At 39.1% G+C, this 27,772-nt stretch overlaps 2 protein-coding genes across 3 annotated transcripts in view; both read left to right on the top strand.

Annotated features, from left to right (window-relative positions):
• Window positions 1-952: 952 nt before the first annotated feature.
• LOC108091174 (probable E3 ubiquitin-protein ligase IRF2BPL) lies at window positions 953-16,622 on the top strand. 2 transcript variants are annotated; one of them, XM_017190223.2, is made up of 4 exons: window positions 953-2,454; window positions 11,664-11,753; window positions 12,419-13,044; window positions 13,461-16,622. In XM_017190223.2, the coding sequence occupies exons 1-4, from the start codon at window positions 1,485-1,487 to the stop codon at window positions 13,599-13,601; spliced, it is 1,827 nt and encodes a 608-aa protein (XP_017045712.1). In that variant the 5' UTR covers window positions 953-1,484; the 3' UTR covers window positions 13,602-16,622. The 2 variants fall into 2 exon arrangements, with proteins under 2 accessions (XP_017045712.1, XP_017045713.1); XM_017190224.2 differs by lacking the exon at window positions 11,664-11,753.
• Window positions 16,623-17,105: 483 nt separating this feature from the next.
• LOC108091173 overlaps window positions 17,106-27,772 on the top strand; it is a 57,007-nt gene continuing 46,340 nt past the window's right edge. The window contains 4 exon segments of the mRNA XM_017190219.2: window positions 17,106-17,728; window positions 18,936-20,866; window positions 21,605-21,997; window positions 23,661-23,820. Coding sequence (XP_017045708.2) covers window positions 20,436-20,866; window positions 21,605-21,997; window positions 23,661-23,820 — 984 coding nt within the window. The 5' untranslated portion in view covers window positions 17,106-17,728; window positions 18,936-20,435.

Below are 27,772 nucleotides of genomic sequence, written 5' to 3'. Positions count from 1 at the left end.
TTAATTTCATTAACAGTTACAGAGCTCTGTTAAATCAGCTGTTCGGCGAGTGAGCGAAACAGACGATGCCATTTCAAGGTCTACTTTTCTGTATCCACACAAAAAAGCCAGCTATATGTATGTACGTATATACACATATACATATGTATGCATTTATATAGGATGTGTATCCAGCCCAGGACACGAACTTTACATGGTATACTTACTGGCATGACTTTGCCACCCACTTTTTGTGGCGGACTTCGTCACAATCGTCGTTTTGCGTGTGTTTTTCGCCTTTGATTATGACGTGCAATCACGTACGCAAACAGGGACGTTGCAGAAAGGGGAGTTGGGACATGCGATTGAGTCCCTAAAATGGTGTCTTATATTTCTTTTGAAACAACAAAAGGGTTAATTAGCCGCCATCTGATGTCACTAAGGTAACTGCTCGCATATGAGTTTGGGGGAATAACGGTAATATACATTATCATTAGACCCCCACAACATTTAAAAAAAAGGCTCAATTTTTATTGTTTCTATTATTTTATTCTATTTTAGAATTCAATAATAAAGAATAAGATGCCCGCTGAATCAAGTTGTTTAATTTTCCAAAGATAAACCTACAAAAAAAAATATTACATTTAAGTAAATATTTTACCAAGCGAAGGAAGCAAAGGAGATTTTTGTATAAAAATATGTAATTTATACATCAAATATAAAACGTACATTTTTTTAATTTTTGTTGGTAAGTCGTTTTGTTTTTTGATTTTCAAATAAGATCCCGTTAAACGGTAAACAAATTGGACTAAAAAGATAAACATGGCTTGAAACTTTGATATAACCCATGCGGTGCTTACAACCACGGATTGAGTCCACACTATAATACCGGCTTTTGGTATTTCTTCAGTATTTTTAGTACGCTGTTGCGGATTTTTTAGTGCATTTCTGCCGGCCTCTCAGGTATATTCGCACCTCAGCTCCAAGGTCACTCTGTCAGCGATTTTTGTGGCGTCCGGTTAACTTTTCCGTTATTCGCTGCGTCGCTCGTTCGTTTTTGTATTTACTCCACGTTTTTGGCGTCGTACGTGTACGTGTCCAGCTCTCTCTCACTCGCTCTCCAACTCTCGCGCGCGGGGCTCTCGCGCGTGCTTGACTGTGTGTGTTGTTGTTGGTGTATATGTGAGCAGCGCAGCGCAATAGAAAACATTAGTGAATTTTTTTCGGGTGGAAGCGCGGTGAAAAATGCGTGCGCGCGTATGTGTGTGCGTGTGCGAAAATCAATATGAAAACATGAATAACAAAAGCTAAAAGGAAAACACACAGCAATCAAGAAATAGAAGAGGAAAAAAGTTTAAAAAAGAAAAAGGAGAAAGAACAGCTTGCCATTCCAGTGAGTGCACACAGCTAGAAATTTCCAACGGCCGAGAGAGAGAACGAGAACAAGAGACAGATTCAGATCCAGATCCAGCAGGAGTTTCCAGGATTTCCCCCTCCGTTCCAGGATGTCGCTGCAAACGAAAAGGCAGCACTGCTATCTGTGCGATTTACCCCGCATGCCCTGGGCCATGATCAATGACTTCTCGGAGGCGGTATGCCGCGGTTGCGTCAATTACGAGGGCGCCGATCGCATCGAGGCGGTGCTGGACGCCGCCCGCCAAATGAAGCGTCTCCATCCCGCCAGCAAACAGCAGCGTTCGCACGAGAACGGTGAGGTTGCCGCCGCCGCAGCAGCAGCGGTGGCCCTGCAACAGCAGCAGCAACAACAACAGTTACAAGTGGGCGGACCCGTTCCAGGACCCGGACCGGGCGCCCATCGTGGTGGTGGTGGACCGCCCGGCGGTGGCGGTCCAGGACCTTCGGGGGCGGGGCCACTATCAATAGGCTCCGCTGCGGCAGCCGCTGCCGCTGCAGCAGCCCAACACCATCATCATCAGATGCCCTATCAAATGCCCGTGCCGCGCATCGGTCCGCCCCTGGATTATCCCGTTAAGCTGGAGGATGCACCCGGCGGTGGGGTGAGGCCAGTGAGAATTTCCCATATGACGCCCCTTCACCTGCGCGGTGGCGGCACCGGAGGGGGCGGCGGTCCTGGTGGGGGCGTGCCCACAGCGGCAGGAGGCGGAGGCGGTGGAGGAAGTAATTTGCCGCCAGCCCTGTCCGTTAATCTTAAGCGACCGCCCAGCGAGGACGTCGATGTGGATGTCGCCCAACAACAGTCGGCCCATGGCCTCCCACCCGATGGTGGCGCTACACCCCTGTCCGCCGGCGGAGGCGTGGCCGGCGGCGGTCCGCCGGGCGTCAAACGCAGCGCCATGGACGATCCAACGGGCGGGGGCGGTAGGCCGCCGTTGACACGCGGGGAATCCCTGCCCGCAGCGGTCAGCTATGTTCCGGAGCGCCAGCTAAGCGGTCTGCGGGATAAGCAACAGCCAGTCAGAGTGCCCAGCTTCGATGCATCGACCTTCAAAGCAGGTGAGCTAATAGATCAACTATCAAGAACATCGAATAAAACAAATTCAGATAAGAATCATGTCTTACAGTAGTCACTTAGGGAAAGTCGACAGCATAGGCACTTGGTTAAAACAAAACTCCTTATGATAATACCCCAATTTTATCACTACATGTACATATGAAAAAGCCACAAACCGTAATTTATTAACACCAGGAATTTCCTATTTCAAATTTGCTTTTATTTTGCAAACCCAATCTGACTTCCCAATAATCGGACTTTGGTTGAAAACTATCAAAAAGATTGTTATCAAACCCTATTTATTTAATGACTAAACAAAACTTATTCTACCCATTTTGGAAGCATAACTTTTGTGAGGGCACATAAACCGGCAAACAATAAAGGTAGACCTTGTTTACAATTACTAAACTAAAAATAACAATTTACACTAGGCAAGTTACAACAAGAAAGCACAAGCTGGGATAATCCCCTATCAATTAATACCGATGACTTCTTATCACTTTTTGTAATCAAATCGTCAGTGGGAAAATATGCGATATGATATGAAAATAATGTGACAGGGGAGAAATGTGACTATTTCTTATCAGTTATGATGATAGCTTTTAGTTAGCCAAACTTTTAAGAAACTATAAACAAGCCAAAATTAAACAACTCATGTGTTATTAACTTACACTTCGCCGGGTAAGTTAATAACACATTAAAAAGTAAAAGCTCTAAGTTCCCAATTATTATTTTTAGCATGCATTTTCAAATGTAGGTACATATGTAGTACATATGTACAAATGATTATTAAACTACTTATGGATTTTAGTGGAATTTGTGTTTGTAGTATTGTTCGGAATGAAACATTTAGCCAATAAGACTAAGAAGAAAGGATAACCATCCCAATAGAGTTTGTTTAGAATGACAATGTCGAGGAAAAATTCCGTTATAATTATGCCTAAACATTTTTTAAACATGTCCCTTAAAGAGAATAGTTTGTTGTTTAGGTTTCTACTTCGATTCATGAAAAAATGCCAAACGATAATAATAATCTATACTTGGAATTTGCACGCCGTATTTGTGATCTTAAAGTTTCGAATTTGTTTCCCAAGAAAAGATTGAATCCCTAGGCTCCAAATTGCTGGCGCCCACTGTATTTGTTTACCGTTTTTAAGCGTCAAAGAGAGCCTGCGATCGCGGGCGAAAAAGAGAGCGCGCTGTCTGTCCCGCTTTGGAGCGTTGGGGAAGGGAGGGATAAGGCAGGGTAGCCAAACTGACACACATACATATATACATATGTACACATGCAGATATTCAGGCCAGAGTAAAACAGCGTGATTGCCTGCTTCTTATCTCTCCTGGCTGGAAGATGAAGAAAAGGCAGCAGCAGCGGGAATTTAAGAGTGTATGGTTGATAAGCGGGGTGCTGAAGATTAGATAACGTTTTTTGCTTATCAGAAAAGCCTTATCTCTTCCCGATACGTGTGTTTGTGTGTGTGTATGTATAACATACAAAAACGTAGAAACGCATTTTGCAACCCTCTAACAGAAAAAAAAAAAAAAAAAAAGGGGCTGCCAACCCTTGCCGTTAAAAGGCATGCGCACATGCCAATATATAGGGAAAATACATGTTTAAACACGTATACATAGCTACGTGTAGCTTACATGCACGTACGTAACACTCGTAATGGGGAAAACAAAAAACGCAAAAAGCACACGAAAAAGGGCCGCAGAATGTAATAAAAACAGAGACGTGCAAAATTCGTCGACGCTGACGTTGTAATGTTCTTGCTCTCTCTCTCTCTCTTTCTTTCGCTCGCCTTTTTCCAAACTGGTTTCTTGTGTGTGTTTGTCTGTTTTTTTTCTTGGCTGCGCGCGCAAAACGTCATTAAACTTGTTTTGGTTTTCGCTGCTTCTTCTGCTGTTTCACCTTTTTACGCTATGCGATAACAAGTTGCACACACATACACACAATCGAACCAGAGTGTAGATAAATTTTAGTTGGTATACGAATTACGGAACGAGCTGCAGTGACAACAAAAAATAAAACAGTCACAAACGAAACAAAAAAAAAAAAAATTGGCCCATACCGATGCCGTCATCAAACAGTGGGGCAAGAGGAGACTTTATTGGCTACTACAAAAAATGTAGTTACGACCAATTTAATCAGTTATAAAAGTTAGTAATAAAACAATAAATTTTAGAAATTTATGAAAATCCATTTCACTATATACATACGAATGTTCATATACCTTAATACACAAATAATACAACTTCATAGTTTACCATAATGTGTGGTCTTCTGAAAACCGATAAGAACGGCACATTTAATTTTTTTCTTATCTTAAAAAAACATGAGCTTTATCAGAAAAAAACAACTAAAAACATTGAAAGTAATCGGAAATGCCTTCTATATTTTTATATTTTGCGCACGTATTGCAAAAAGCATTTAGCTCAGATCCTTCTTTAAGATCTTTGAAAACTAACTACTTTTCTACAGAATTTAATTCAATACCCACTGTGCCAATTTCGTTTGTTGTTTTGTATTTACGTTACGCTTCTGCTTCTTCCTTCCTGTGTGTATTCATTTCATTACCAAAAAAATACCAAATACACACACATGCACATTAATATTGCGTTTGTGTATATACTAAAAATATATCAAACATTTTCTCGGTGTACAGAGAAAAATTGTACAAATGTACATATGTATGTATTCGTAAGGAATGGAACGGCAACGTGCGCGCGCCACCCCCTCTTCCACACTCCACTCCTTGTTTCGCCCACTTCACACCCCCTTTTCGTTTCGTTTCATTCAGCGCTTCGTGTTGCCGGCTGTGTGTATGTATCTAGTTCGTACGTATGTATGTATGCATTTACTGACTGACCATTCCAATGCGTTCGCCAGGAATTTGTTCGTGCCTTTCCTTAAGGGGCTGGAGGGTGGTGCAAGGAGTGCATCTCCCTCTCTCGCTCTCTTATAATTAGACATTGCGTGCTTAGTGCAGCTGCATTTGCAGCAAGTGTGAGCGAGATGGCTATCTGCAGTGCATGGCCGCTGTTAACCGTTAAAACACGTGAAGCAGCGAAGCCGCTGCCGATAAGGCACAGCTGCGGTCAGAAAAATATATATTCTGATTTCAAGGTAATCATCAAAAATATTAGTTCTGAGAACTCGATAAATATGTTACTTGATGAAATCAACCGTTTTTTGATTGCTTTCCCATTTTTTTTGCTACGATTTTACTAATGATCCGAATATACAATAGAGTCCAGCATTTCCGACCTTGTGAATCAAATAGGCACATGAGTATCTAAACTAAAAAAAAAATTCGATGTTGAACTAGTCTTCTCACGTTGTCTGTTAGGTTCAAGAGCCTTAAGAAGTATCTAGTTAAAAAAAAAAAACCGAATGGTACTATCAAACTACTGTCTAAGTTTTTATATAATGTAATTAATATACATAGTCGTATTGTACGCAAGTGGTAATTAAACAAAACATTATTTCTCTGTAAGGGTATTAAAAGCTTTTATTACACTTTTTGTTTGCCATTCTTAGAAAGTGTCAATGGGGTTGGCGATTGTTTTGTGCGGAGATAAGCGATAAACTTATCGGCGAAGATTGCGCCATCAACCATATCATATCTTATCATATCTCAGGGACCCGACCATGTGGTTGGATGATAAGGCAAACAACTGCTCGATAAGGAGTTAAGCCCCAAAACATGCGACCCACTGAGCAAATAGACGGAAAGAGCACCGGTCTGAATATTGTCGGTAAAAGCCAGATATGATATGAAATCGCCGGTTTTTGATAACTGATCGAATTTTGATGGAAAGATGCCGGAATCGTATTTGCTTGTCTTATCAACACCTTGGGGAAATTTATTCCAATTTTTTGATAAACATTTTGGGTTTTTTAATATTTTATTTATAGATTTGGGAAATTTTATGGCTGTAAACTTTTTTTATATTATACGAGTATATTATAATATGATCCAATATGATTTATTTAATAATGATGAGTTTAACAATCTGAATTCCTTTTTCGTTAAAAAAAAACCTAATCTGTTTTAAAAAGTTTTAATGGATATTTGATGTAGGTAAAGTCCCACAGTTTCTTGATCTCTTTAGTGAGATCATCCTGTTTTTTAACGACCGTTGATAAGCTCTTTTTCCGCCCCCTCCCGGTAAACATTGCCACGAAAGCCGCGCCGACATGGAGATAAGAAATAAGCAATCTAGACGGATTCCGGGGGAAAGTACGAGTACAGGGTACACAATACACCGCTTCGTTTTTATTTAAAATTGTATTTTCACTTCCATTCCACTTTCGTTTGCTCTTGGTCGCTCTTCTATACTTAATACACACAGCTGTTTTGTTTATCTTATCTAATTGTTAAGTGGACTGGACGATTCGATGCCGTCCACCAGGGTCCACAGCCTATCTTATCAACCACGGCCAACTTTGACTGATAGCAGGACCGCGTCGCTTTAAATTTGTCGGTCGATTTATTTGAGTGCACCCTGTAGCAACACATTTGTTTATTTTTCATTAGATCTTCTGCTTTTTGTTAAAGTTTTTTGTGTTTTCTACATTAAATAAACAAAAATAAAAGAATGCTCGCCCTTTGAAGATGTGCTTTAAAAACCAATCGATGCTCCATCGATTGGATCCACTTGAAAATATTGCCACTTGGGGCCATATTCCATTTTATCGTATCGCTGTAAGAAATATAATGATAAGTAAGCACCAAAAATACGGGTTAAGTTTTTATGGGAATTAAACGAGCTTAACATATAATATATGTCAAATTGAAATATTATAAATTCTTAAAATATTATGGGTTGATTAATTTAAGTAGTATAACTTCTTATAAGTCACGTGGCTTGGTTTTAAGGAACAATTCAGAGATAACGTTTAATATCAAGCATCATTATGCGGTACGATTTTGATTATAAGGGATTTTTAGTCTTATCAAAAATGGTGAAATATTACATATTATCATGTTGGTTTTCTATGATCCCGAAGCTTTGACCTTTAAAAGGTATTAGAGATAATTAATTAAGAAAGAATTCATTTTTAGTAAACCTACCTAAAGATTCTAGGAATAAATATTTATTAGTTTCTATTATCCACACTAAGTAGTATGAATGGGTACGAAAAACCTTGACATCTCCAGCTACATTTGTGAACAGCATGTTCTGCTAATAAAGTGCCCAATTTTAGTCGAAATGAGTGGTCTGGAAATAGAAGATCAGAGCGATAATTTGGATCCCGCACAAATTCTTTCAGTTCTGCTTACGATTAGTTCGCCAACAATTTGTTTTTTCCCAAGGGAATCTAATATCAATACCCGGAAAAATAGCTTTCTAGAGTTGCGCAAAAAAAAAGGCAAGGGAGGTGAGTGGGCGTGGCCGCCCATTGGGTGTGGTGCGATTCGTTTTCATTCATTCGAAGGCGAATAGTTGCTATTCCACAAATAAATAAAGAACACAATATGGTTTCTTTTCTCATATACAACATTGTATAAATATTTATTGTTTGTTTTTCTCGGCCCGGTTCTTTTGCTCATGACTGAATATTTGTAATAAATTGTCAAATGATTCATTCTAACAAAGTAGTGCGAAAATAAACGTGGAATATCGAGAAATATTCCATAGCTAGGCAAAATGGTGCTGAACGGAAAACGTAAACTACTCTATAAATAGTTTCATATTCGATACTAAGAACGGAGATCGCGCAAATTTGTTTGTTTTCAGCTCCCAATGTATGAAAAACAAATAAACATTGGGGCATCTTAAACGGGATCTTCATATGTATATATATACATGTATGCACTATAGCACTACTTGTGTATATAGTATGCGTCAATAAAAAGTCGTTTCAAAAATAGATTGCAACGAAGTTGCAGTCAAGTGAAGTTCGAATGCAGTAAACTGAAACTGATTACAGTGGTTCCTTGGATTTCGAATGCCTAATGAGAACAAAAACTAAAAGGTTTTAATGATCTTGAACGAAACGAGGGAGTCTTACCGATTCAAAAATTAATTATTCAAACTATTAAATCGAAATACTAATATACAGAAATCATTCCCTAAATGATAACAGTAATAAAATTATAAGTGGCTCAACAGTTTCGAAAATAAAAAAATTAAAACAATATTAGATTTTAAATTAGTGATCAAATATACACTAAGCTTTAAGTTTTTTGTGTTCTACTGTTTTCTGCTTTTACTTGCATTTCGTCCACTGTGCGTGCGACTTGCAACTGTATGTGGCAGGCTTGCTGTCTCACTCTGGCGCACGCTATCTCCACATTCTTTATCTCAATGGGCCACGCACATGCAACTGCAGTAGTGTGAAAGAGATGGGGGTGGGGAGAGCGAGGGAGAGGGCAGGCTTTCGCTTTGGCATTTATTGCTGTTGTTCTTCAACTCTTGCATGCAAAATATAAACAAATGCTATAAATACACACGCACACGTACTTCTGTGTGTACGTGTTGGGGCCACACATCATGTCTTCTTCTTCTACTCCTTTTTAACCTCCCCTTTTTCGCCTTTGCCGTTTTCCGTCTTGTTCCTTTTACGCCAATTTAGCCAGCGTAAGCAATTTAGCAAAAGCAAAAGCAACAATACGAAAGAGCAACAGTTTATCAAATAAATAAACATAACAGCACACTGGGCATATGTGTGAGATTAATTTCGTATGCAGCCCACTGTGCCCCGCCGGCAAACTGACAAGAGTCGACATTTGAGCAATGTGCCATCGTCTGTTGGGCATACAAATTAAATACGTTTTTCCATTCGCTTTTTATACCTTCTTCTGCTTTTTTTGCTTTTTATTTTCAATATCAAGCAGCTACGCGTGCGCGTGCATTGCATACAAAAGAAAAAAATTAAATTATAAGCCTCACAAGTTAACAGTGAAATAACAGCGCCATAACAGAAAGCGAAAATAAACCAAAAAGCAGACGACAATAAAGAAGCAGCAGCACAGTCAAAACAAATCGGTCGGTATATGTATTTGTATTCGTGTCTGGTGTACATACACATTATTGCATGCTGGCATGCAAAAAATAACAAAACGAGATGGAGAAACCGGCTGCATCTTTTCTCTCCCTCTTCCTCTCTGGTGACGTATGCGCAGCAAGCAGAACTCGTTTCGTTTCATTCCATCCATTTCGTTTCGCTTTTGGCACTTTGCCAACTGAAAGAAGAAGAGTTTAACGAAGAAACGGTGAAACAAGAGCAACAAAAACAAATGGGGAAAAACAAAGAAGAAAAAAAAACAGCTGTGTGCGGTGCACAGTGGAACAAGAATGACACGCAATCGTATCGTGCCGCTGTGACGTCACAATCGATGGCTCGCCGGCGGTTTGGTGAATGAAACTTGTTGTTTTTGTTGGGCCGGCGTTGCCAAGTAATATATGTATCCACTTATATACAAATACATGCAAAAAATATACGTGTTAATATATATACATATATGTATACATCCATACACAAAAAAAAATATGGAAACATGTTTCGTGCCAAGTTCTAAAATTACACATCCGAAACAACAACAAAAAAATAACAAAAAGGCCGAAACACACAGCCCCAATAACAACAATTTAATTTGCAATGAACGCTGAAGAAGAAGCATGTGATTAACTTTTTTTTCATTCGCATAAAAAATCGAAAGCAGAAGTTGAATGAAATTGTTTTGCTTTTGGTCCAATGTTGCAAAATATTTACAAATTTATAGTACAGGGCAAAGAAAGTAGTTCTTGTTAGGATTTCAAATATTAGGGGAGAGTGGTCCCATACCGACCGGTCGTACCATAGCGACCCCCCATGTTTCTCAGAGATGGCGATGCTAGCCGAATTGTCGGTAACTTCAGTGAAAAGCTGTTATAACACAGACATTTTGGAGATAGATAGCCACTTTGACTTATTTTGTTTCACTGCAATTTTTCCGTTTGTTTTGTTTCAACGCCTGTGACATTTATTTTTGAGCTTTACTGAACTTGAGCTTAAATTTTTTTTTCTCTGCATAAAAATCGGAGAGTAAATTTTTCTGATCGTTGATAGTCCTAGCTTTCACTCACATAATTAGAATTACATCGCTCTTTGCGTCTTTAGTTAATGCCGAGCAGTTAATCAGAAAAGGTCGTGGTGGTCCGAAACCGACCGCTAGGTGATGGTCCGAAACCGACCCCCATTTATTGGCAGCTTAATATGTCATAGAGTATTTTTGAGGGAAAATATGAAAAAGTAAACAAGATTCAGTAAAGAAAAGTAACAGAAACAGCAAAAAGATCAGAAGAAAGCGAAGAGACAGTCATCAACGAGCGGCTCTCGAAAAACAACGCGAAAACAACGCGAAAACTTACTATGAGAAAGAGGACAACTCAGACTTCATCAATTGACTACAGTGCCCTTTATTTCATACATTAATTTTTATTTTCTGGAAAGAACCTTCAATATATTTCTTAATAAACGTCAAAATCATTAAATTCTATTTTATGTTATTAAATTTTTCTGTTAAGAAATAGGGGGTCGGTTTCGGACCACTACTTTTGAGTACGACCAAAAAGTAGAGTTTTATATTTGCCTGAATATCTAACGCTTCAAAGCACCTACGCAATTACTAATCATTTAGATGTATAGTAAACTGATCCCTCTACATAGTAAATTTTTGAACTGAACTGAAAAATTGATTTTTCTCACCTTTATCGCCTTTGCCTTTTAGGGGGTCGGTATGGGACCACCCTCCCCTATGCAAAAAGTTTGAAAATCTTTTTTTTTGTAATGCTACAACGGAATATGATAGTTAATAAAACATTGAACTGTTTTGTCAAGACCCCGCCCATACATACATATGTCAACCCAAATTATATATAATCAGGTACGAATGATAGGTACTTAAAATTGCGGGTTGTCAGTTGTGATATTCTATCCCGCGACTGTATGACCAATAGTTAGTGGGTGTGTCGGCGTACTTATGAACGCCACTGTCCGATCTTGTGAAAAGTGGGGCCAAGGCCCCATCGTACATTGCACTTGAATCACGAGATCGAAATCATTAGTTGGGGTAATTTGATTTGCAATGCTTAGATTTATTAAGATAAAAAATTAGACTTAACAAACATTTCTAGCTGTATCAAACTGATATAGAATTTTTTTTGTTCTGTGTAGCCAATCCGATATTTAATCCGATTCCACACCATTTTCACATTGCAGAGCACATGTCCCCGGCCAGTCGGCGCAATGGATCGAGTCCGCCCTCGGGACCGCTGCCCCCGCGCAGCGTACACTCGCCGAACAGTTCGGGTTAGTTTGCACATCCCCACTCGGTTGCGGTCTATATTTGAAATAGTAGTACTTGCATGATTGTAAAATATTAAGTCTTGCACTAGGCTTGTAAAAAATGTATTCTTTTTTAAGTTCGTTTAAATTGGTTATGTTTTACGGTTGTCTTTTCAAGTTTTGATTCCTATCTATTATTATTTAATTTTTGAAACCGTAATGATTACTTACTTTTTGTGTGTAAATCTTATTTTCTTACTTGAGCTTGGCTAAGTGTTTGTTTTTTTTTTCTTATATTTTTTTTAAAGACTTTTAAGGCATATTACAATATGCAGTCGGATTTATATTTATTGTTTGTTTTATAAGCAACTCACACTTCAAACTACACGGCTAACTCTTTAATAATCAAACAAGGCACATTTAAGATTCGGGTTTCAGTAACAGAAAGTAACAGAACGCTTTGCAATTGTAATGTTATATTGGTTACCATAAAAGCATTTTTTTTTAAATAAAAGTAAACTTGGACAAAAATTGCATATTTTTTGGTTATAAAATTAAATATGTTTTTGACTGCATAGATTTTTTTTATTTTATATTTTAATTTTCATTTTAGCTTTAATGCTTTTTCTATAACTCGTATTTACGCTGATAAATTCTTACGAAAGCAAATTCGATCGTTCATCTTGCAGGTTCCTCGTCGGGACGTCGCTCATCGGGATCCCGTCACGTGTCCAGCACCACCGTTACCAGCTCCGAGGTGGGCGGCTCCAATCCTGGCCAGGCGGTGGTGGCCGGCGCTCTGGGCGGCGGCGGAGGACCCGGCGCCAGTGCGGCCGGCGGCGGACCCTTGGGCGGACCGAACGGCGGCGGTGGTCAGCTGAGCTGCACCAGCGGCGGACCGGGCGGCAGTGCCAATTCCGGCAGTGGTGGCAACGGATCCATTGGCCCCGCCTCGATGGCGCCGAACTCGGTGGCCGGCGATGGCAGTCCGGCCGGCGGCAGCGGTCCATCCGGCAGCAATGGCAGCGGCGTATCCGTGAATCCCGGACCCGGCAGCAGTGGCAGCCAAGGCGGCGGCACACCACTGGCCAGCGGCGCAGGATCGGCGGGCGGCGGTGGTCTCAGCGGAGCTCCCGGCAGCAGTGCCGCCTCGAATTCCGCAGCGGCAGCGGCGGCGGCGGCCGCCCAGAACGCCACGCTCAAGTGCACCCTGTGCCAGGAGCGATTGGAGGACACGCACTTCGTGCAATGCCCCTCGGTGAACCACCACAAGTTCTGCTTTCCCTGCAGCCGCGAGAGCATCAAGCGCCAGAATGTAAGTCGAGTGAAGTATAAAAAAAGTTACCTACAACATGTTTTTCCATAAAAAAATTCTATATAAGATGATTACAGTTTTTTAAAACAAATTAAAATAGTAAGTGCGAACTTCGAATTTATAAACAATTTGCGTAAATTCCTTTGTCCACTGTATATTTTAATTGATTTTTTTTTTAATATTTCAATCGGTCAGTAATTTGTTCTGGAACTAACAAAACTTAAGTTAATTTGCAATTCAAAAGTGATATGTATTTGGTTTTAGTAAGAAATGCATGTAAAAATGTATGATCTTGTTATAAAAATCAATGAGAATGGAAGTGTAAATCTTTGACAAATGGAAAAATATGTAGCTGAGAACTTTTTGGATTTCCTTAGATCTCTTACTCACTCCCAACTTTTCCTTTCTATCGACAGGGTCTGGGCAACGAGGTGTACTGTCCCAGCGGCGATCGCTGTCCGCTGGCCAACTCGGTGATACCGTGGGCCTTCATGCAGGGCGAGATCACCACCATTCTGGGCGAGGAGGTCAAGGTGAAGAAGGAGCGCGAGTCTTAATGTCCATTTTACTGTAAGAAGCTGCGCAGGGCTTTGGAGCACTTTTAAGAGGCGAATTACCTTACCGACGCCCACGCCCCTTGGATAATATTTCGCATCCAACTCTCGACATTCTCAGTTGGGTCACTGGTTAAACATTCGGGGATTTTATGGAGGAGCAACCGATTTTTTTGGCCACGGCGGCGGCATCTCAACAGCAGCAGACACGAATATGAATGCTCTGTTCTGTCTTTGTCCATGACGACCGACCAAACAACAGCAACAACAACAGCAAAACCACAATTTTGTAGGCGTAAGCAACAATACAAAAAAAGAAAAAAAAAAAAATACAAAGATGAAACCACTTAAATGAAAAATGCAATTTGTTACCAGCAAAAAATGTTGAGAATAGTAAAGATAAAAAACACCAAAAACCCTCGCAAAATGAGAAAAACAAATGTAAGCGAACGCGTTGAAATACATTTTTGTAGCCATCTTATAGGCGGGCGTTGAAAGATTTGTCCAACAACACCAACAACAACCAACATTAAAGCTTATACGAAATTGCATACGTAGCCAAGTGAGAAAGAATACCGAACCGAAAAGAATGAGAGGGCAGCTGGAAATATTTCTTAATTACAAAAGAACAGAAAAAACAGAAACAGAAAAATAAAATCAACCTACTTGTAGCAGCTGAAGCGAGCAGCAAAACACAAATAAAGGAATATACACTTGCTGGCATTAGATATAAAATCCTTTTTTTTAATACGAGTATACATAAAACCTATATATTATACGATAACTATAGATTCTGTTATGTAGGCGAGCGATTTACTTCATAAGTTACGTATAGTTTGTACTAATTAATTAATTTATTTCGATAAATGTTGCTTAATTTACAATCTTACATTACCTACCCTCCTTCCCTCACATTTTTACGTTTTTTTTTTTTATATATTTTACTTTTACTCTTATGAATACCGTTTTTTTTGTAAGTTTAACTAATTTAAAACAACACAATGGAGAAAGCGAATGGAAAAGAAAGAGAGAAAAACAGTTATTAAACTAAAGAAATGTACATACGTATGCATACCACATAATCGGAATATAAATATATACATATATTTAATAATATAGAAATATATTTGATGTTGAACACAAAATTGGCGGAAAAACACTGGCAACACCTTCAATAATGGTGTTGCAGTGGAATTTTAACAGACTTTTTAACCACGGCGAATATCATTATTCGGTCAGTGAAAATTTTAGCTATATTTTTTGTGTTTTTGAATGTAGAAGGAGGCGATAATTCCTCTGGGAAATCTGATTGGCAAACGTTTTTTTTAGCTATATATGTTTATGATGTATATAGCCGTTGTCGCTGGGCAAGAACTGCAAAAAGAAAGAAACACGCACTAACTGGACCAACCAATCGAAAAATGCACAACAAATATCGATGTCGGTTTGAAAATTGCCAGGAAAATATCTTTTTTGGTCGCGATTTGGGACTGCGTCAATGCCAACTGTCCTTTTTGAGGTAACAACTCAAAACTAATTTATAAATACAGTGTACTAGAGGGTTTTTTTACTAGACACGAAAGGAAATCCAGGAGGGGAGCGAATATAAATATATAAAAAATGTCAAGCGAATCAGGCTTAATACAATTTATATATGCCGAAAACATAGGAACACAGATGCATTATGAGCCAGGCGTATTATCATGTTCGATTCGCATAATTCTTGCGATTTACTTCGACGTTTAACGATTCCATAAATGAATAATGAAAAATGGATGAATTGTAGATTTGATTTAAAAGTGTATTAAATCTATCCACCGTATTGATCAAATACGTACTCTATTTCATTTATGGTAGTTCAAAAACATATTTCATGCTATTTAGTAGAACAATTAATTCGTTTTTTTTGTTTTGTTTTGAGGATGCGGTTTTTTAAAAACAATCAGCGACAGTGTATCGAAGGCGAAAACTTGCATGAATTCGATAGAAACAATGATAAAACGGTGATTATCGATAGCACAAAATTTACACAAAATCGATATAAACAAAAAAGTAAGTGAAATTGACGAAGATTGAAGCTACTAAAGAACAATGTATGTATATGTAAATCTATAGTTTGTCCATTACTTTATTTTCTTATATTTACAATTCCCTTTCTTCAGTCGATTTATCTTAAAATTTTTGCAAGAAAAAAAAGATAAAGAAAAACACATTTTGTGATATAGCCTAGCAAGAACCGCAACAAGAAGAGCATGAAATCCTGAATATCGGAAATACGAAAGTGGAAAAAGCATTGGAACCCGAATAAAACAAAATAAATTTAGCAGGTTCAGCACTTCGGACATCCAAATAACGATCTCAAAATGAGGTTCGCAATTGAAAAAAAAAACCAAAGGAAAAATATGAAAAAAAAAAAAAAACAATTTATAAAGAAATCATACAATAGGCCAATACCAACGTTTTAGCAATCTAAGTCTAAGAGGAAAACTAATCGAAATTTTCTTTACAACAAAACTAAACTAAATAATAACTAACGTTTGTAAACCTTGTGCGTGTGTGTGTAAAACAGTAGTGCTATCTAAATATAATACAAATCAGATATCGCATAATGCATCAACCTTATATAAGTACGAGTACATACATATTAAAACCCAAGAAAAAAATGGAAAGAAAAGGAATATAAACTATATTTGTGTGTTTGATGTCAGTCAACTAAATGTTAAAGTCAACTAACGATCACGTAATTGTATTGCATAGCCTATAACATTTTTTGAACGAAGCAAACCAAGTCGATTCGATTTAGCATGAGTATCAACTTTATACTACATATACACTTAACGACTAAAGATAGACACACATGTGGTATGTGGTACAACTAAGTGGAGAAGCGGATAAAGCGATCACGTAAACGAATACCATTCGGAAGCGGAAGCTGGCAACGTTTAATTGATTGATTAATTAATTAATTGGTGACATTGATGACGGGCAAAACAATTAAAAATACTATACAAAATCGAAAAATCATTCAAGTGTTTTTCTTGTAGTTTAATTTCTGGGTTGTCTTGTTTATAGAACAATTTGGATACAGAACATTAAAGACAAAAAACTTTGCATACTTTTCAGATGATTCTTATGTATATTTCTTAACTTAAGGTTCTTAAACAAAATATTAAGTTAATATTCATGTTGACACAAGCCGCTTGAGTAAATATTTTTCTGGATTTGGGTTCTTGGTATTTTTCATAAAAAATATTCAAGCCATGACAACACTACGTATGAGTGATATTTTTGGGCTACATAAAATAAATATTGCACATACGACACGAATGCCGTTTTAAATTTGACTTAACAGTGTTATTCATACAACACTTGTTTTAATTACAAACTAAATTTACAAATAAAGTCAGGTGTTTGCAATTAGTCTTTTGAAAAACTAAAAAACTGAAATCTGAAGAATTCGATATTTTTTTTAACATAAAAGTGATTTAAACGTTTTTTTGTGTGGGTTTTTACTTCTGTGTATACTACCAATACGCCATCTTTTAATTGTTTTCCAAACAATTATCGATAAAGAAAGCAAATACCCCCAAAAAAATCATGAAGAAATTTTGGGATATGTTTTTATCAATGCACCAAAGCGGTCTCTTTTGTTGACTGGTTAAGGCTATTAATCGATAAGTGTGTCCTTTGGTTGGGAAAAACTAACAACAGATGTCGCTGTGCTGCGCAATCAGCCTGCGAGAGAGCTCTCTTCCTTTCCGGCTCTCTCTTAGCCCGGCAAGCGATGACTCCAATGTTTACATTTTAACGACCTGCTCACTCACACAGCGAAAGTAAAGCGATTGAGCTTCGGATGCGAGTTCTTCTTCGACTAGGACTTCGTATCTTCGGCTCTCAGCTGCTGCTATCGCTGCCGGCGTCGCTGCTTTTGGACAGCCGTTGCTGCTTTTACCGCTGATTTTGGCCACAGTGGCTCCGTTATTTGTGCGTGCGCGTTGCCAATAAACGGGCAGCGGCCTCTGCTCTTGTGTGATAAAATAATGTGGATTCCTGTGGATTTTCCATTTCGATTAACCGTACATCGTTAACCGTTAGCCAATTAATCTGTGTGTTCTCCCATTTTTTAACCGGTATTTTAATAAATTCCTTAAGTGTGTTCTGGTGGCCCTAAAATATAGGCAACAAAATATATCAAAACGGTTAAGCATTCAGCTTCCGCTCTCGTTCTTGCTCTCTCTTTAGATTCCTATGCAGCGCAATGTGTTTGTGTTATACACAGGACACCGTTGCAAATACAGCCGCAAAAAGTACGGGACTGGATACCGTAACTTGGCTTGCGCCCACGCACGACTACATCTACATCCTTAGCGCCAAGAGCGCACTCTCTCTCCAGCTTTTCTCCCACGGTCGCTCTTCCGCTATTCTTTCTCTCTGCTTTGCACAGTGGACATTGACAGTCCTTTTTTTTCAATCTCTATGCTTCGAAACAAACATTTGAACACACCTTAATATCTTAAAGATTTAAAGTTAATTCATAACAAAAAAGTTCAGTCTTAAGGACCTAATTGGTAGTTACTTTTCGTTTAAGTTAAATTATAAATATACGGAAGATGAACATAAAACTGACAAAAGAAACTCTTATGTCTGCCCCACCGTGCAAAGAGACAGTGTCCCTGTTATTTTTTGGCTTTTTTTTCGGGTGAACTAAAATGATGTTGACTCAACGTGCCAGCAGCCAGCCAGGCGCTAACGGTAACAGCAACAACGTTCCTTTAGCAACAACAACTACAGCAACAACCTGACAACGAGACAACAACTGCGTTGTAGTTGCGGAATTCGCAGCACTTAATAAGTGTATATTCCACGCTGCTTGGCAAATAAATAACGCAAAATTACACAAATTGTGTGCAAAAAAATTGAGATGGTGAATGTGAAAAAAGATTATAGAACTTCTTAAAGTGTGCTGATAACGATGAAAAAAATTCGTAACACTTGTGAGTAAGCAAGACGAGAAGAGAGTGGGCAAAAGTCAGCAAGAGAGAGGGAGAGAAAGATAGATAGTGAGAGGCGGTGGAAAAAATTCGTCATTCATTCACAAGTGCAATGTGAAAAACAACAACAGCAAGAAAGGGGCAGAAATAGAGCGGCTTAGGCAACAAATAAAACAAATAACAACAAAAAACGAGTGAAGCGCGTGCTTAACCTAAAAGTGCAGGCCACTCACCCACACAATTACACACAATCAGGAACTCAAACACACAGCAACACATACACACACGTGTGGAGGAGTTCTACACTCAATTCATGCTCTTTGTTTTCTACTTCCGCTATTCGCAGACCACAACAACAACAACTACAGCAACAATCGAAATAATAACAACAACAATGCATAGTTCCTGCTGAGTAGCTTTTTTGTATAATCGAATGAGTGTCCTTTTGTGTATTTGTGCGAGATCCAAGGTAAACCAGATGAAAGCCAATCGAGCAACAACAATAAGAACAACAACCGCAACCGCAACTAAACACTGCCGCCTACAAACAATAAGTTAACAACAACAAAGCGAAGAGGAGGAAATCCCCAAGAACCCAAGAAGAATCGGCCAAAGACGAAGAAGTGTGGCCAAAAAGAGACAGAGAAAAGCACTCAAACCTCGTAGCTAGCTTGAATTTCCCATAGCAGAAAGGATAATCCAATTCAAATGAATAAATTACTTTAAAAAAAAGTTACAAGCTATATTAAACGGACACCGTGCAAAAAAAAAAAAAAAAAAAAAAAAAAAGAATTCAATAAATAATAAACAATAAGAGCAACCAGAATAAAAACGTACGAAAACTGCCAAATACAACAATCTTCAACCACAACTCACAACGATGTCATACATTAACCATATACAAAAACCATTAACAGCAAACTCTAAAAGATATTAAAAGAGTAAACAAATTTTCCAAACACAAACAACAATCATTTGCGATAACATCAATATCGATTGAAATCCAAAAACTTCAACAACGAAAGAGTTAACAATTAGCTGTTATAAATCAACTACTTAAAACATTCCAGCAAATGCATAAACGTAACAATTTTGAAAAAATCATGTTCTTTTCAAAAAATAAAACAAAGTGCTTACCAAAATTATTAACAATAATTCTATCTATATATTCCGGTAAATTCAACTAAAAACACTGAAACTCGCACAAAAACTGTAACTTAAATTACTTTTAATCATCAACTATTCTAGGAACCACAATAAATACAAACTTTAATTAATGTTGTGGTTTACACAAAACGAATGTATCTTAGATCTACGGCTTCCATAATTGTATAGCATACTAAACAAAAAAATCAAAGAAAGCGTTTATAGCTATCGTAAAATAAAATACTTATACAAGAATCAATTACATTATTGTCGGATCACAAATTTACACAATTCAAAACGCACAAATCATTAAACCATAATTAATGAATATTGTTGAGTCAACTTAAAAACGCACAACAACAAATGTTAATACTAATATTGAGTTTTGGCTTAAAGAAAAAGTAAATACATTAATGAAACAATTAAATAATATAATGTTTTAAAAGAAGTATATTCAATTATAAAAATATTATTCAAAAACGTATCCAATCACCGTCAACGAACCACCAAAAGGATTGCAGTAGATTCTTCAGATGGATTGCATGAGGCACTAACTTTAATGGACCCTTTTTAAAAACAATTTGGTTGTACAAATTAATGTAATGGAATCTATATTAAGCTAACCAAAGATATTCCAACAAACTTCACCAAAACCCCCGAAATTTCAATAACCAACGAACCACCCAGCAGAATCTTTAAGATGGAGCGCATGTGGCGAAAAGTGAACCACAGTTTGCGCAACACCAACAAATCGCAACAACAGCAAGGACCAGGTGGCGATGGAAGCGCCGGTGGTGCCGCCATCGGTGGCACTGCAGCCACGCCCCAATCCACGGACACCATCAGTTCGGCTGGCGGTTTCGGCGACGGTCAGCTGGTGGTCGCCGTCCAAGGATTGGCCTCCGGCGGTGTGGGATCCATCACTGCCACCGGCGGCAGCAACGCCACCGGACGACGACTGGCGAGCAGTGGCGGCGGCTGCAACAAGTCGCTCAGCCAGCATGTCCTGCAGACACGTACCGCTTCCTCGGAGCGCCGCAGGCGACGCAGGCGCAAGAGTCGCCCGAGACGCGGCGGCGGCATGGGTGCGGTCACCAGTTGCGTCGGAGATCCCGGCGGCGATAACATGTCGTAAGTTGGAAAACAGGAAGAAACGGGTAGCCACTTTTGGCGAGCCGAGGCTTATATACCCTTGCAATTAGAATTTAAATGTGGAATAGGACTAGACTAGATAAGGCTCTTTACTAGTTTTGTTGACTTTTCCATTATTATTTTCGTTTCTGTGGCAGCTATATAATATAGTAGTCCGATATTTATAGAACTAACTTTTAAACATATATTATCTAATCAAATTTAATCTAATGAATTTAAAAAAAAACTGCTTATACGTTTTTCATTTTAGTAATGGTCAATTTTTTGACTCCTCAGTTAGATTTTCCAGGTGTTCCGATAGTCTCCAGAAATCTGACCTTAAACTTATCACCAGAAAACAAGAAATTAAACATTTTCAATCCGAGATAAAAGTAAAATTAAAGTAAAAAGTTTCCGGTAGATTGTTCTTTAACAAAAGAAATAAAATCTGTTTTCTTTTTAAGTTTGCTATTTTATTTGAATTTAAGAAAAATGCTTAGTATATTTTTCCATACAATGTAGTAGTCCCGAAAATTCTAAGAGGCTTTAAAAGCTAACTTCCCAAAAAGGAAGCTTTTATTTGTACCATCGCCTTCCAAAGTCGACTCAGAGCTCAAGATAGTTTTCTAGCACGCCCTTATGCGATGGTCCTCTTTATTTTCAATGCTCCCAGACAATGCCATTCAGAGGTGGTGTGTGCGGGACTCTAACGAGGCCTTGACTCGCTCTTCATTGCAGCTCCTCGGGCGGCTTCTACACCCTGAAGGAGCACCAGCACTATCGTCCCAGTCACCATCACGGCGGAGGCGTTTCCGGCGGAGGCGGCTCCTCGAGGCGTCTCTTTGCCACTTCGGCGCCCAGCGGCACAGTGATGATGTACCCGAATCCCCAGCGAGTCGCGGCACTGGCACCATCTGGAGGATCTGGACCCGGACAGCCCACCACTTCGGGTGGTGGTGGTGGCGGAGCAGGAGGAGGAGGTGGCGGTGGCGGTGGAGGAGGAGGAGCAGCCGGATCCGGATCTGGAGGACCGCCGGACATCTCGCTGCGACAGCGGGCGGTGGCCAAGTTGCGCATGTTCAACTTCCATCTCAACTGGGATCTGCACATGACGCACTGCAAGCCCTGCGGGTGAGTAGAACTGCTGCACTGAAAAAAAGGCAGGTCCTAGCCAAACTAAGAAATAAGGTAGGAACTACTTAGTGACTTTGAGACCTTAAGATCAATACATAAAATATAGATAGAAATATAGATATATAGAAAAGAAACACATTTTTTTAATCTTTAAAATACAAGATTTATTTACAATCTGTAATTCTTATCAAAAATTGTAGAGTTCAATAAATTAATAAACTATACAATTTCCTAAGATTTTAAATGGTGACCTCATATTTACCTGAGGACTTGTATTTATTATCAAAACAATATTGAATTCTAAAGAATTTTAAAAAGCTTTAAGAATGGGTTCTGGTCCTGATCTGTTTTTCCGATCAAAAAATGTTTACCTTAGCCTAGATATTAATATTGATTCATACTCCTATTTGCCTATGCAAATTATAAGCTAGTAATTATTTGTTGAATTTAATTGAAAGTTTTGAACCATAACTAAGCTGTGAACAATTTTTTAATGTGGTTATTTGTGTGGTTTTTGACATCAATGTTTTAGTCGGTATAATACCTTTGTACTTCGTACTTGGATAAGTAGAGGGTTGCCTGCCATCACTTATTTTTTTCGAGTGCAGCCTGCGAGTGGAGTTGCAACTGGAGCTCCACCAGTAAGTTGGAGTGCCCAAGTGGCTGCCACTTGAGTCTGCTCCAGTGGCTTGTGCTTTTGTTTGCCACAGAGTTTTTCACCGGGTTGGCTCCGTTTTTTTTTTTTTTTTTTTTGCAGTCCGCTGCCCCCCTTTTCCCTACTCCCTCGGCCTTTCCCTTTTTCTTTACCCATTTTTCACCACATTTTCTTCCGCCCTCTCAAAGTTTTTCATTTGTTTTTGTTGTGGTTCGGTTAAGTTGGGCGGTGGAGTTCGGTTGCAACTGAGTTTTAAGCCATTGAAGTGGCCGCGGGCGTTGAACGAACCCGAATGCAAAGTGGGTCGCCGTTCCACTGGGCGCTGGCTTAACTTTTTGAGGCTTTAAGCCAACATCACATCAGACATCGGAGGACGTGCATAATAAGGTAAATGGAGCAGAGTTTACTTTACCGCCGAATGTGTGAAATTTTAATGAAGCGCCAGCTAACGAGCTCCGATGTCATCCGCCCACTTTTTTAACCGCCCCTGCGGTCTGTGGAGTTTCATCCTTTTCCGTGTTGCCCTTTTTTTGTATTGCTAATGTGTTTGGGGGATTGGGGAAAGCCTCTGTCATCAGAGAAATCAAATTGATAGCGACCTAAAAAATGAGAGCTAAAGTTTTTCACTTTCAGTTGGAGTATCTAAATTAGCATTAGGCGCATTTTATATTAGAAGTTGGAATTACATACTTTAAATTTTTGCTTAAATGTATGATTACCTTAAAAATGTAACATCTAACTATGTGTTTGCCTTGATGGCTTAGCAACGTGTGTTAAATCATAGGACCATTTTAAAAGGGTTTTACAAAAATATGAAAATTTATTTAGGGTGAGTTACGAAGTCGCTTTGTAGAAAGATCAAATTATGTAGATCACGTTTTTAATAGTATAGCTAAGGCATGTGTATTAAACACTGGCGTGGGTTGTAGTTATTTTTTGTATCCCTCTAACAAAATCCTAATACCCTTCACTAATCCAAGTTAATTTGATTACTTTCGATTGCAGACCCCGTCTGAGTGGCAGTGGTGGCAACATAATTACCCGCCGTTTGTGCCGCAATCGTCGGCGGGAGGACAACGAACTGTACCGCTCCAACAGCTTCAAGTTCGAGCGATTCGAGCGCAAGGAGTGTCTGGAGGAGCTTTCCAACACGTTGCAGAAGCAGGTGAGTCAGACCAGAGGATTAGTTCAGGGACGCTACAGTGGAAAAAATGTATTATTAGGTTTTGGTACATACTGCATTACTTTTAAATATTCATATACTAAATTATAAGATTTTGTGGAAATATAGTAATTTTTAAAGATGTAAAAGAAGAGTTTTGAAAATTATATCCTTTAAAAACGTACTTTGTGGTACTAATTCAATTATAAGTCAATTATTCAATTAATTTAAACTTAATCAATCTATTTTTTGTGTGTGTGTTGCCACGACCACCACATGTTGCACATGCCCCATTAATTTATGCGCATAGATTACACCTAATTGAAGTGTCCGAAAGAAAAGCAGCATCATCAGCAGCGTCGGCCACACTAATTAGTGGGGCCGCCACTCGCTGCAGGTGGCGGCGAGACTCATCAAAGGAAGTGGGCGGAATTGCATAAAGATCGTTTGGGTGGGTAATAGAATAATAATGGATGGTAAAGGGGGAATGGGGGGAGGAAGTCTCAGGTGGCGTTCGTTTCTATAAGAAGAAAGTTCAATCTCCCCCCCTGCCTCCCCGCCCATCCACTCATCATTGGGGCTAGAAAAAGGGGAGGGGAAGGGGGATTGAATCTAATTAATGGCGCGCAACAAATTGAATTTTAATTGGGCGTCGAATTTGATTTGGCAGCCGAAAATGCTGAGGCCCCGGGGAGCCACAGCCGATAACAAAGTTAAATTGAAATTGAACCTGGCGGCAAAGGAGGATGCAGCAAGTGGCCAGCACCTCGGGCCAATCTTAATTAATATTTAAACATAATTAAAGTCACTGCTTAATAAGGCTCCAGAAAAAGTACTAAAAGCCTCGGGCAGGTGGACTCAAGTCAATTACCTGAAGTAAAGAGCGGTTAACTTGAACATTTTTAAGGTAATTTAATTGCAAGGGTGTTTTTCAAACAAAATATTTAAAGAGTCCTGATTACTCTTGTACGAACTAAATAGACAATTCATAATTATTCTTAATGCTTTACAACTAATGTATTATGGAAACTTGTTGATTGAAAATTGTATCTAATTATTATTTAAATGTATGCTTTATTTATACATGTCGCAAGGTATAATATTATAAGCAAGAAAAACACTAACGAATTCTGCTAAATTTATAAGGGGATACGTTTTACAACTTTTGGTTTTAGCTATGCCTTTAAAATGTGTTTTATTTCTGAGTTATGCCTTTTTCGTAGAGAAAACTTTACGAGGGCATTTTAGGGCTTATGAAAAATAGCACTTCCATCCAGAACTTGGCCGGCGGCCACTCATTCTTCACCTCAACTTTAAGCAAAGACTCTCGGCTGGAACTGAAACTAAAATCCGAAATCCAACCTTAACCTCAGGCTCGCTAATGCGATTTCTCGTTTCGGGGGACTTCAACTTTGTTTTATTTTTTAGCACGCCTCCGGGCGACATTGTCTGGTGGTGCGAGTGTGGGTCGAATGGGTGGTTCCACCGGGTGGTTGGATGGCTTGGATGTTTGGCTTAGTACTCCATCAAGAACGCGGCTAAGTGACAGGCAACCATTTATCAGCTGACAAACGTTGTCTAAGTACGCTGCGGTTTCTGTCTGCAGAGCACTTCAAATCGCCGTCTCGCTGCCTCATCATCGCTCCCATCCCCCCGTGAAAGCTCCAATCCCTTCGTCCATCCAATCCCTCCAATCCATCCAATCCATCCAGTCCATCCATCCATCCATCCAAATATCCTGTAGTTGGTCCTGTGAGCTTGTACAACTGTCAGCTGTCCGATTCGATAAGCTGCGTGGACAGCGAACCCCCGGCGATGCCGAGCCCCAATCCCAATCCCAATCCAAAAGCGGAAGTCCAATCCGAAACTTTGCCTCACCTGCCGCAATTCGCTCAATAAATAAATAAGCAGGACAACTTGGATGCCAGATGAGTTTCAACGCTGTGGTTGAAATGGGAATACTCTTCTAAATCAGGAGATATTTTCTTTAGCATTCGAATACCTCTTTTTTAAAATATTTATACCATAATATTTGCATATTTCATAATAAGTGATGTTTGGATTAATTAAATTTTTATCCAAACTATTACCAATATATTATTATTTAAATGTTTTATTATGTCCTTAAAAAATTATCTAAGCAATTAAATTACAATTTTGTGCTGTGCTCGTTTTTTAAACAATATTCAGCTAAATTATACAATATTTTTAGCCACTATTTAAAAAAAGGTTGGTAATCCTTAAAACTTTTATACTATAGAATATCTTAATCAATAGGAAAAAGTCTTTTTAGTTAAAAAAAAGATATAAACGCAATGAAATATATGTATTTTGTTTGTTTATGCATATGTTAGCTGTTAATCGCGAACTGTAACTATTTTTTAATGAATACGACTATAAATGTATGTTAAATATGTACTTTGAAATACCCCAAAAAGGAAAGGGTAACCTCCACTTCCTCATTTTTCGCCAACTCCGCGGAGTGCAATTCTCCAGCCGACTGCTGAGGCTTCCGGATTTTGATGGATTTATCAGGTGTGTGCTAGACGGATCCGGCAATCTGCTGGGGGGAGGGACCCGGGATTTATGCACCCCCAGGCGCCCAGTGACACCGCCCACGTGAGGGGCACTCTCACTAATCAGTAGTCTGATGGAGTCTGCGGTCCCTCGATGGTTTCCCCCACTCGCCTCACTCCCCAAGAACCCAACAACCACTTGTGGCTGTCGTTGTCAATTCGATTTTCCCCAATATGAGTGAAACAACAAAATAATGCTAAAAAAAAATGAAAACTCACAGTAAAATGGAGCCAACGGGAAGGAGAACAAATGGCATTTGAAAATTTTCATGGCACTTTAAGTAGTTCAACCCAATCAAAATAAAAACTTCCAAATTGCTTCCATAATCCCGAGCACACCTCATTTGAGGGTTTTGGGGTTTCGGTGGGTTAACTTTGGGGAATTAAATTTGACTTTGATTGAACTTTATTCAAATTTGATTGACCTAAACATGATGGAAATCAGGTTGCAGTTTTTTTTTCGTTTTATCAATTTATTTAATAGATAATGTAAGGAGGTTGTGTTAGGATGAGGAATGATAATATTTGTGTTTAGTTGAAGTAAAGGGACTGAATTTATTTTGGATTTAGTATTTAAAATTTTAACAACAAATCCATATATTAAAAAAAATAGTGAAATTACCTGAATTTTAATTGATTAAGGTAATGATTTACTTATCTTTCAAAGTATTGTTGGTCCTTAGCTACAAGTAATTAAAAATAAGATCATTAAATGTAAGTTGAGCTTTACAAATGACTTTTCCCGAACTTGCAGAGTGCACAGACTGTTGAAAAATTTTTTATTCGTATAATTCCCAAGTGTTTTTTTTTCATGGCCAAGGGAGGCAGTGCCTCATTTCAATTTCTGCGCTATTTGAGGACCTTCATTTGTCAATGTTCACCTCTGGCCCACGGCAAGTCAACCCCACTTTCTCCCCTGATATTCCCCCACAGTCCCCTCCATTTTCCCCCACTTTCTCCACCTCTTTTTGCCCTGTCTCCAGTTTCAGCAGGAGAACCACAATGGCCTGTCGACAGGCTTTCCCTCCATTGTCCCGGATAATTTCCATCATCTAATGCGTTATCTTGGGCCAGCAAGTGCCTGATATTCGGAGGGGGAGAAAGGGGGAAGGATTCTGGGAGGTGGGGGGTTGAAATTACCCGCCTACGCATTATTTTTGATGGCACAATTTTGAGCATTAGAGCACTGGCAGCCTTCCCCACCGAAGATTGCTCAGTGATCTGTGTGCGCTGGCAATCATTAGCCTCAATGTCCTGTCCGCTTGTCGCTTTATTCATGCAACAATTGTTGATTGCCACCCCCGTTAACCCCCCAAGCCACCCATCCACCCCCTCGAACCCAGAAAACACCCAACGCCCATCGTTTGTTGCGTGTGAAT

The sequence above is a fragment of the Drosophila ficusphila genome, unplaced genomic scaffold (genome assembly GCF_018152265.1).
Source record: "Drosophila ficusphila isolate 14025-0441.05 unplaced genomic scaffold, ASM1815226v1 contig_197, whole genome shotgun sequence".
Classification (NCBI taxonomy): Eukaryota; Metazoa; Arthropoda; class Insecta; order Diptera; family Drosophilidae; genus Drosophila; species Drosophila ficusphila.
Note: the sequence above shows the minus strand (reverse complement) of the source record. Positions and strands in the feature narration are given on the sequence as shown.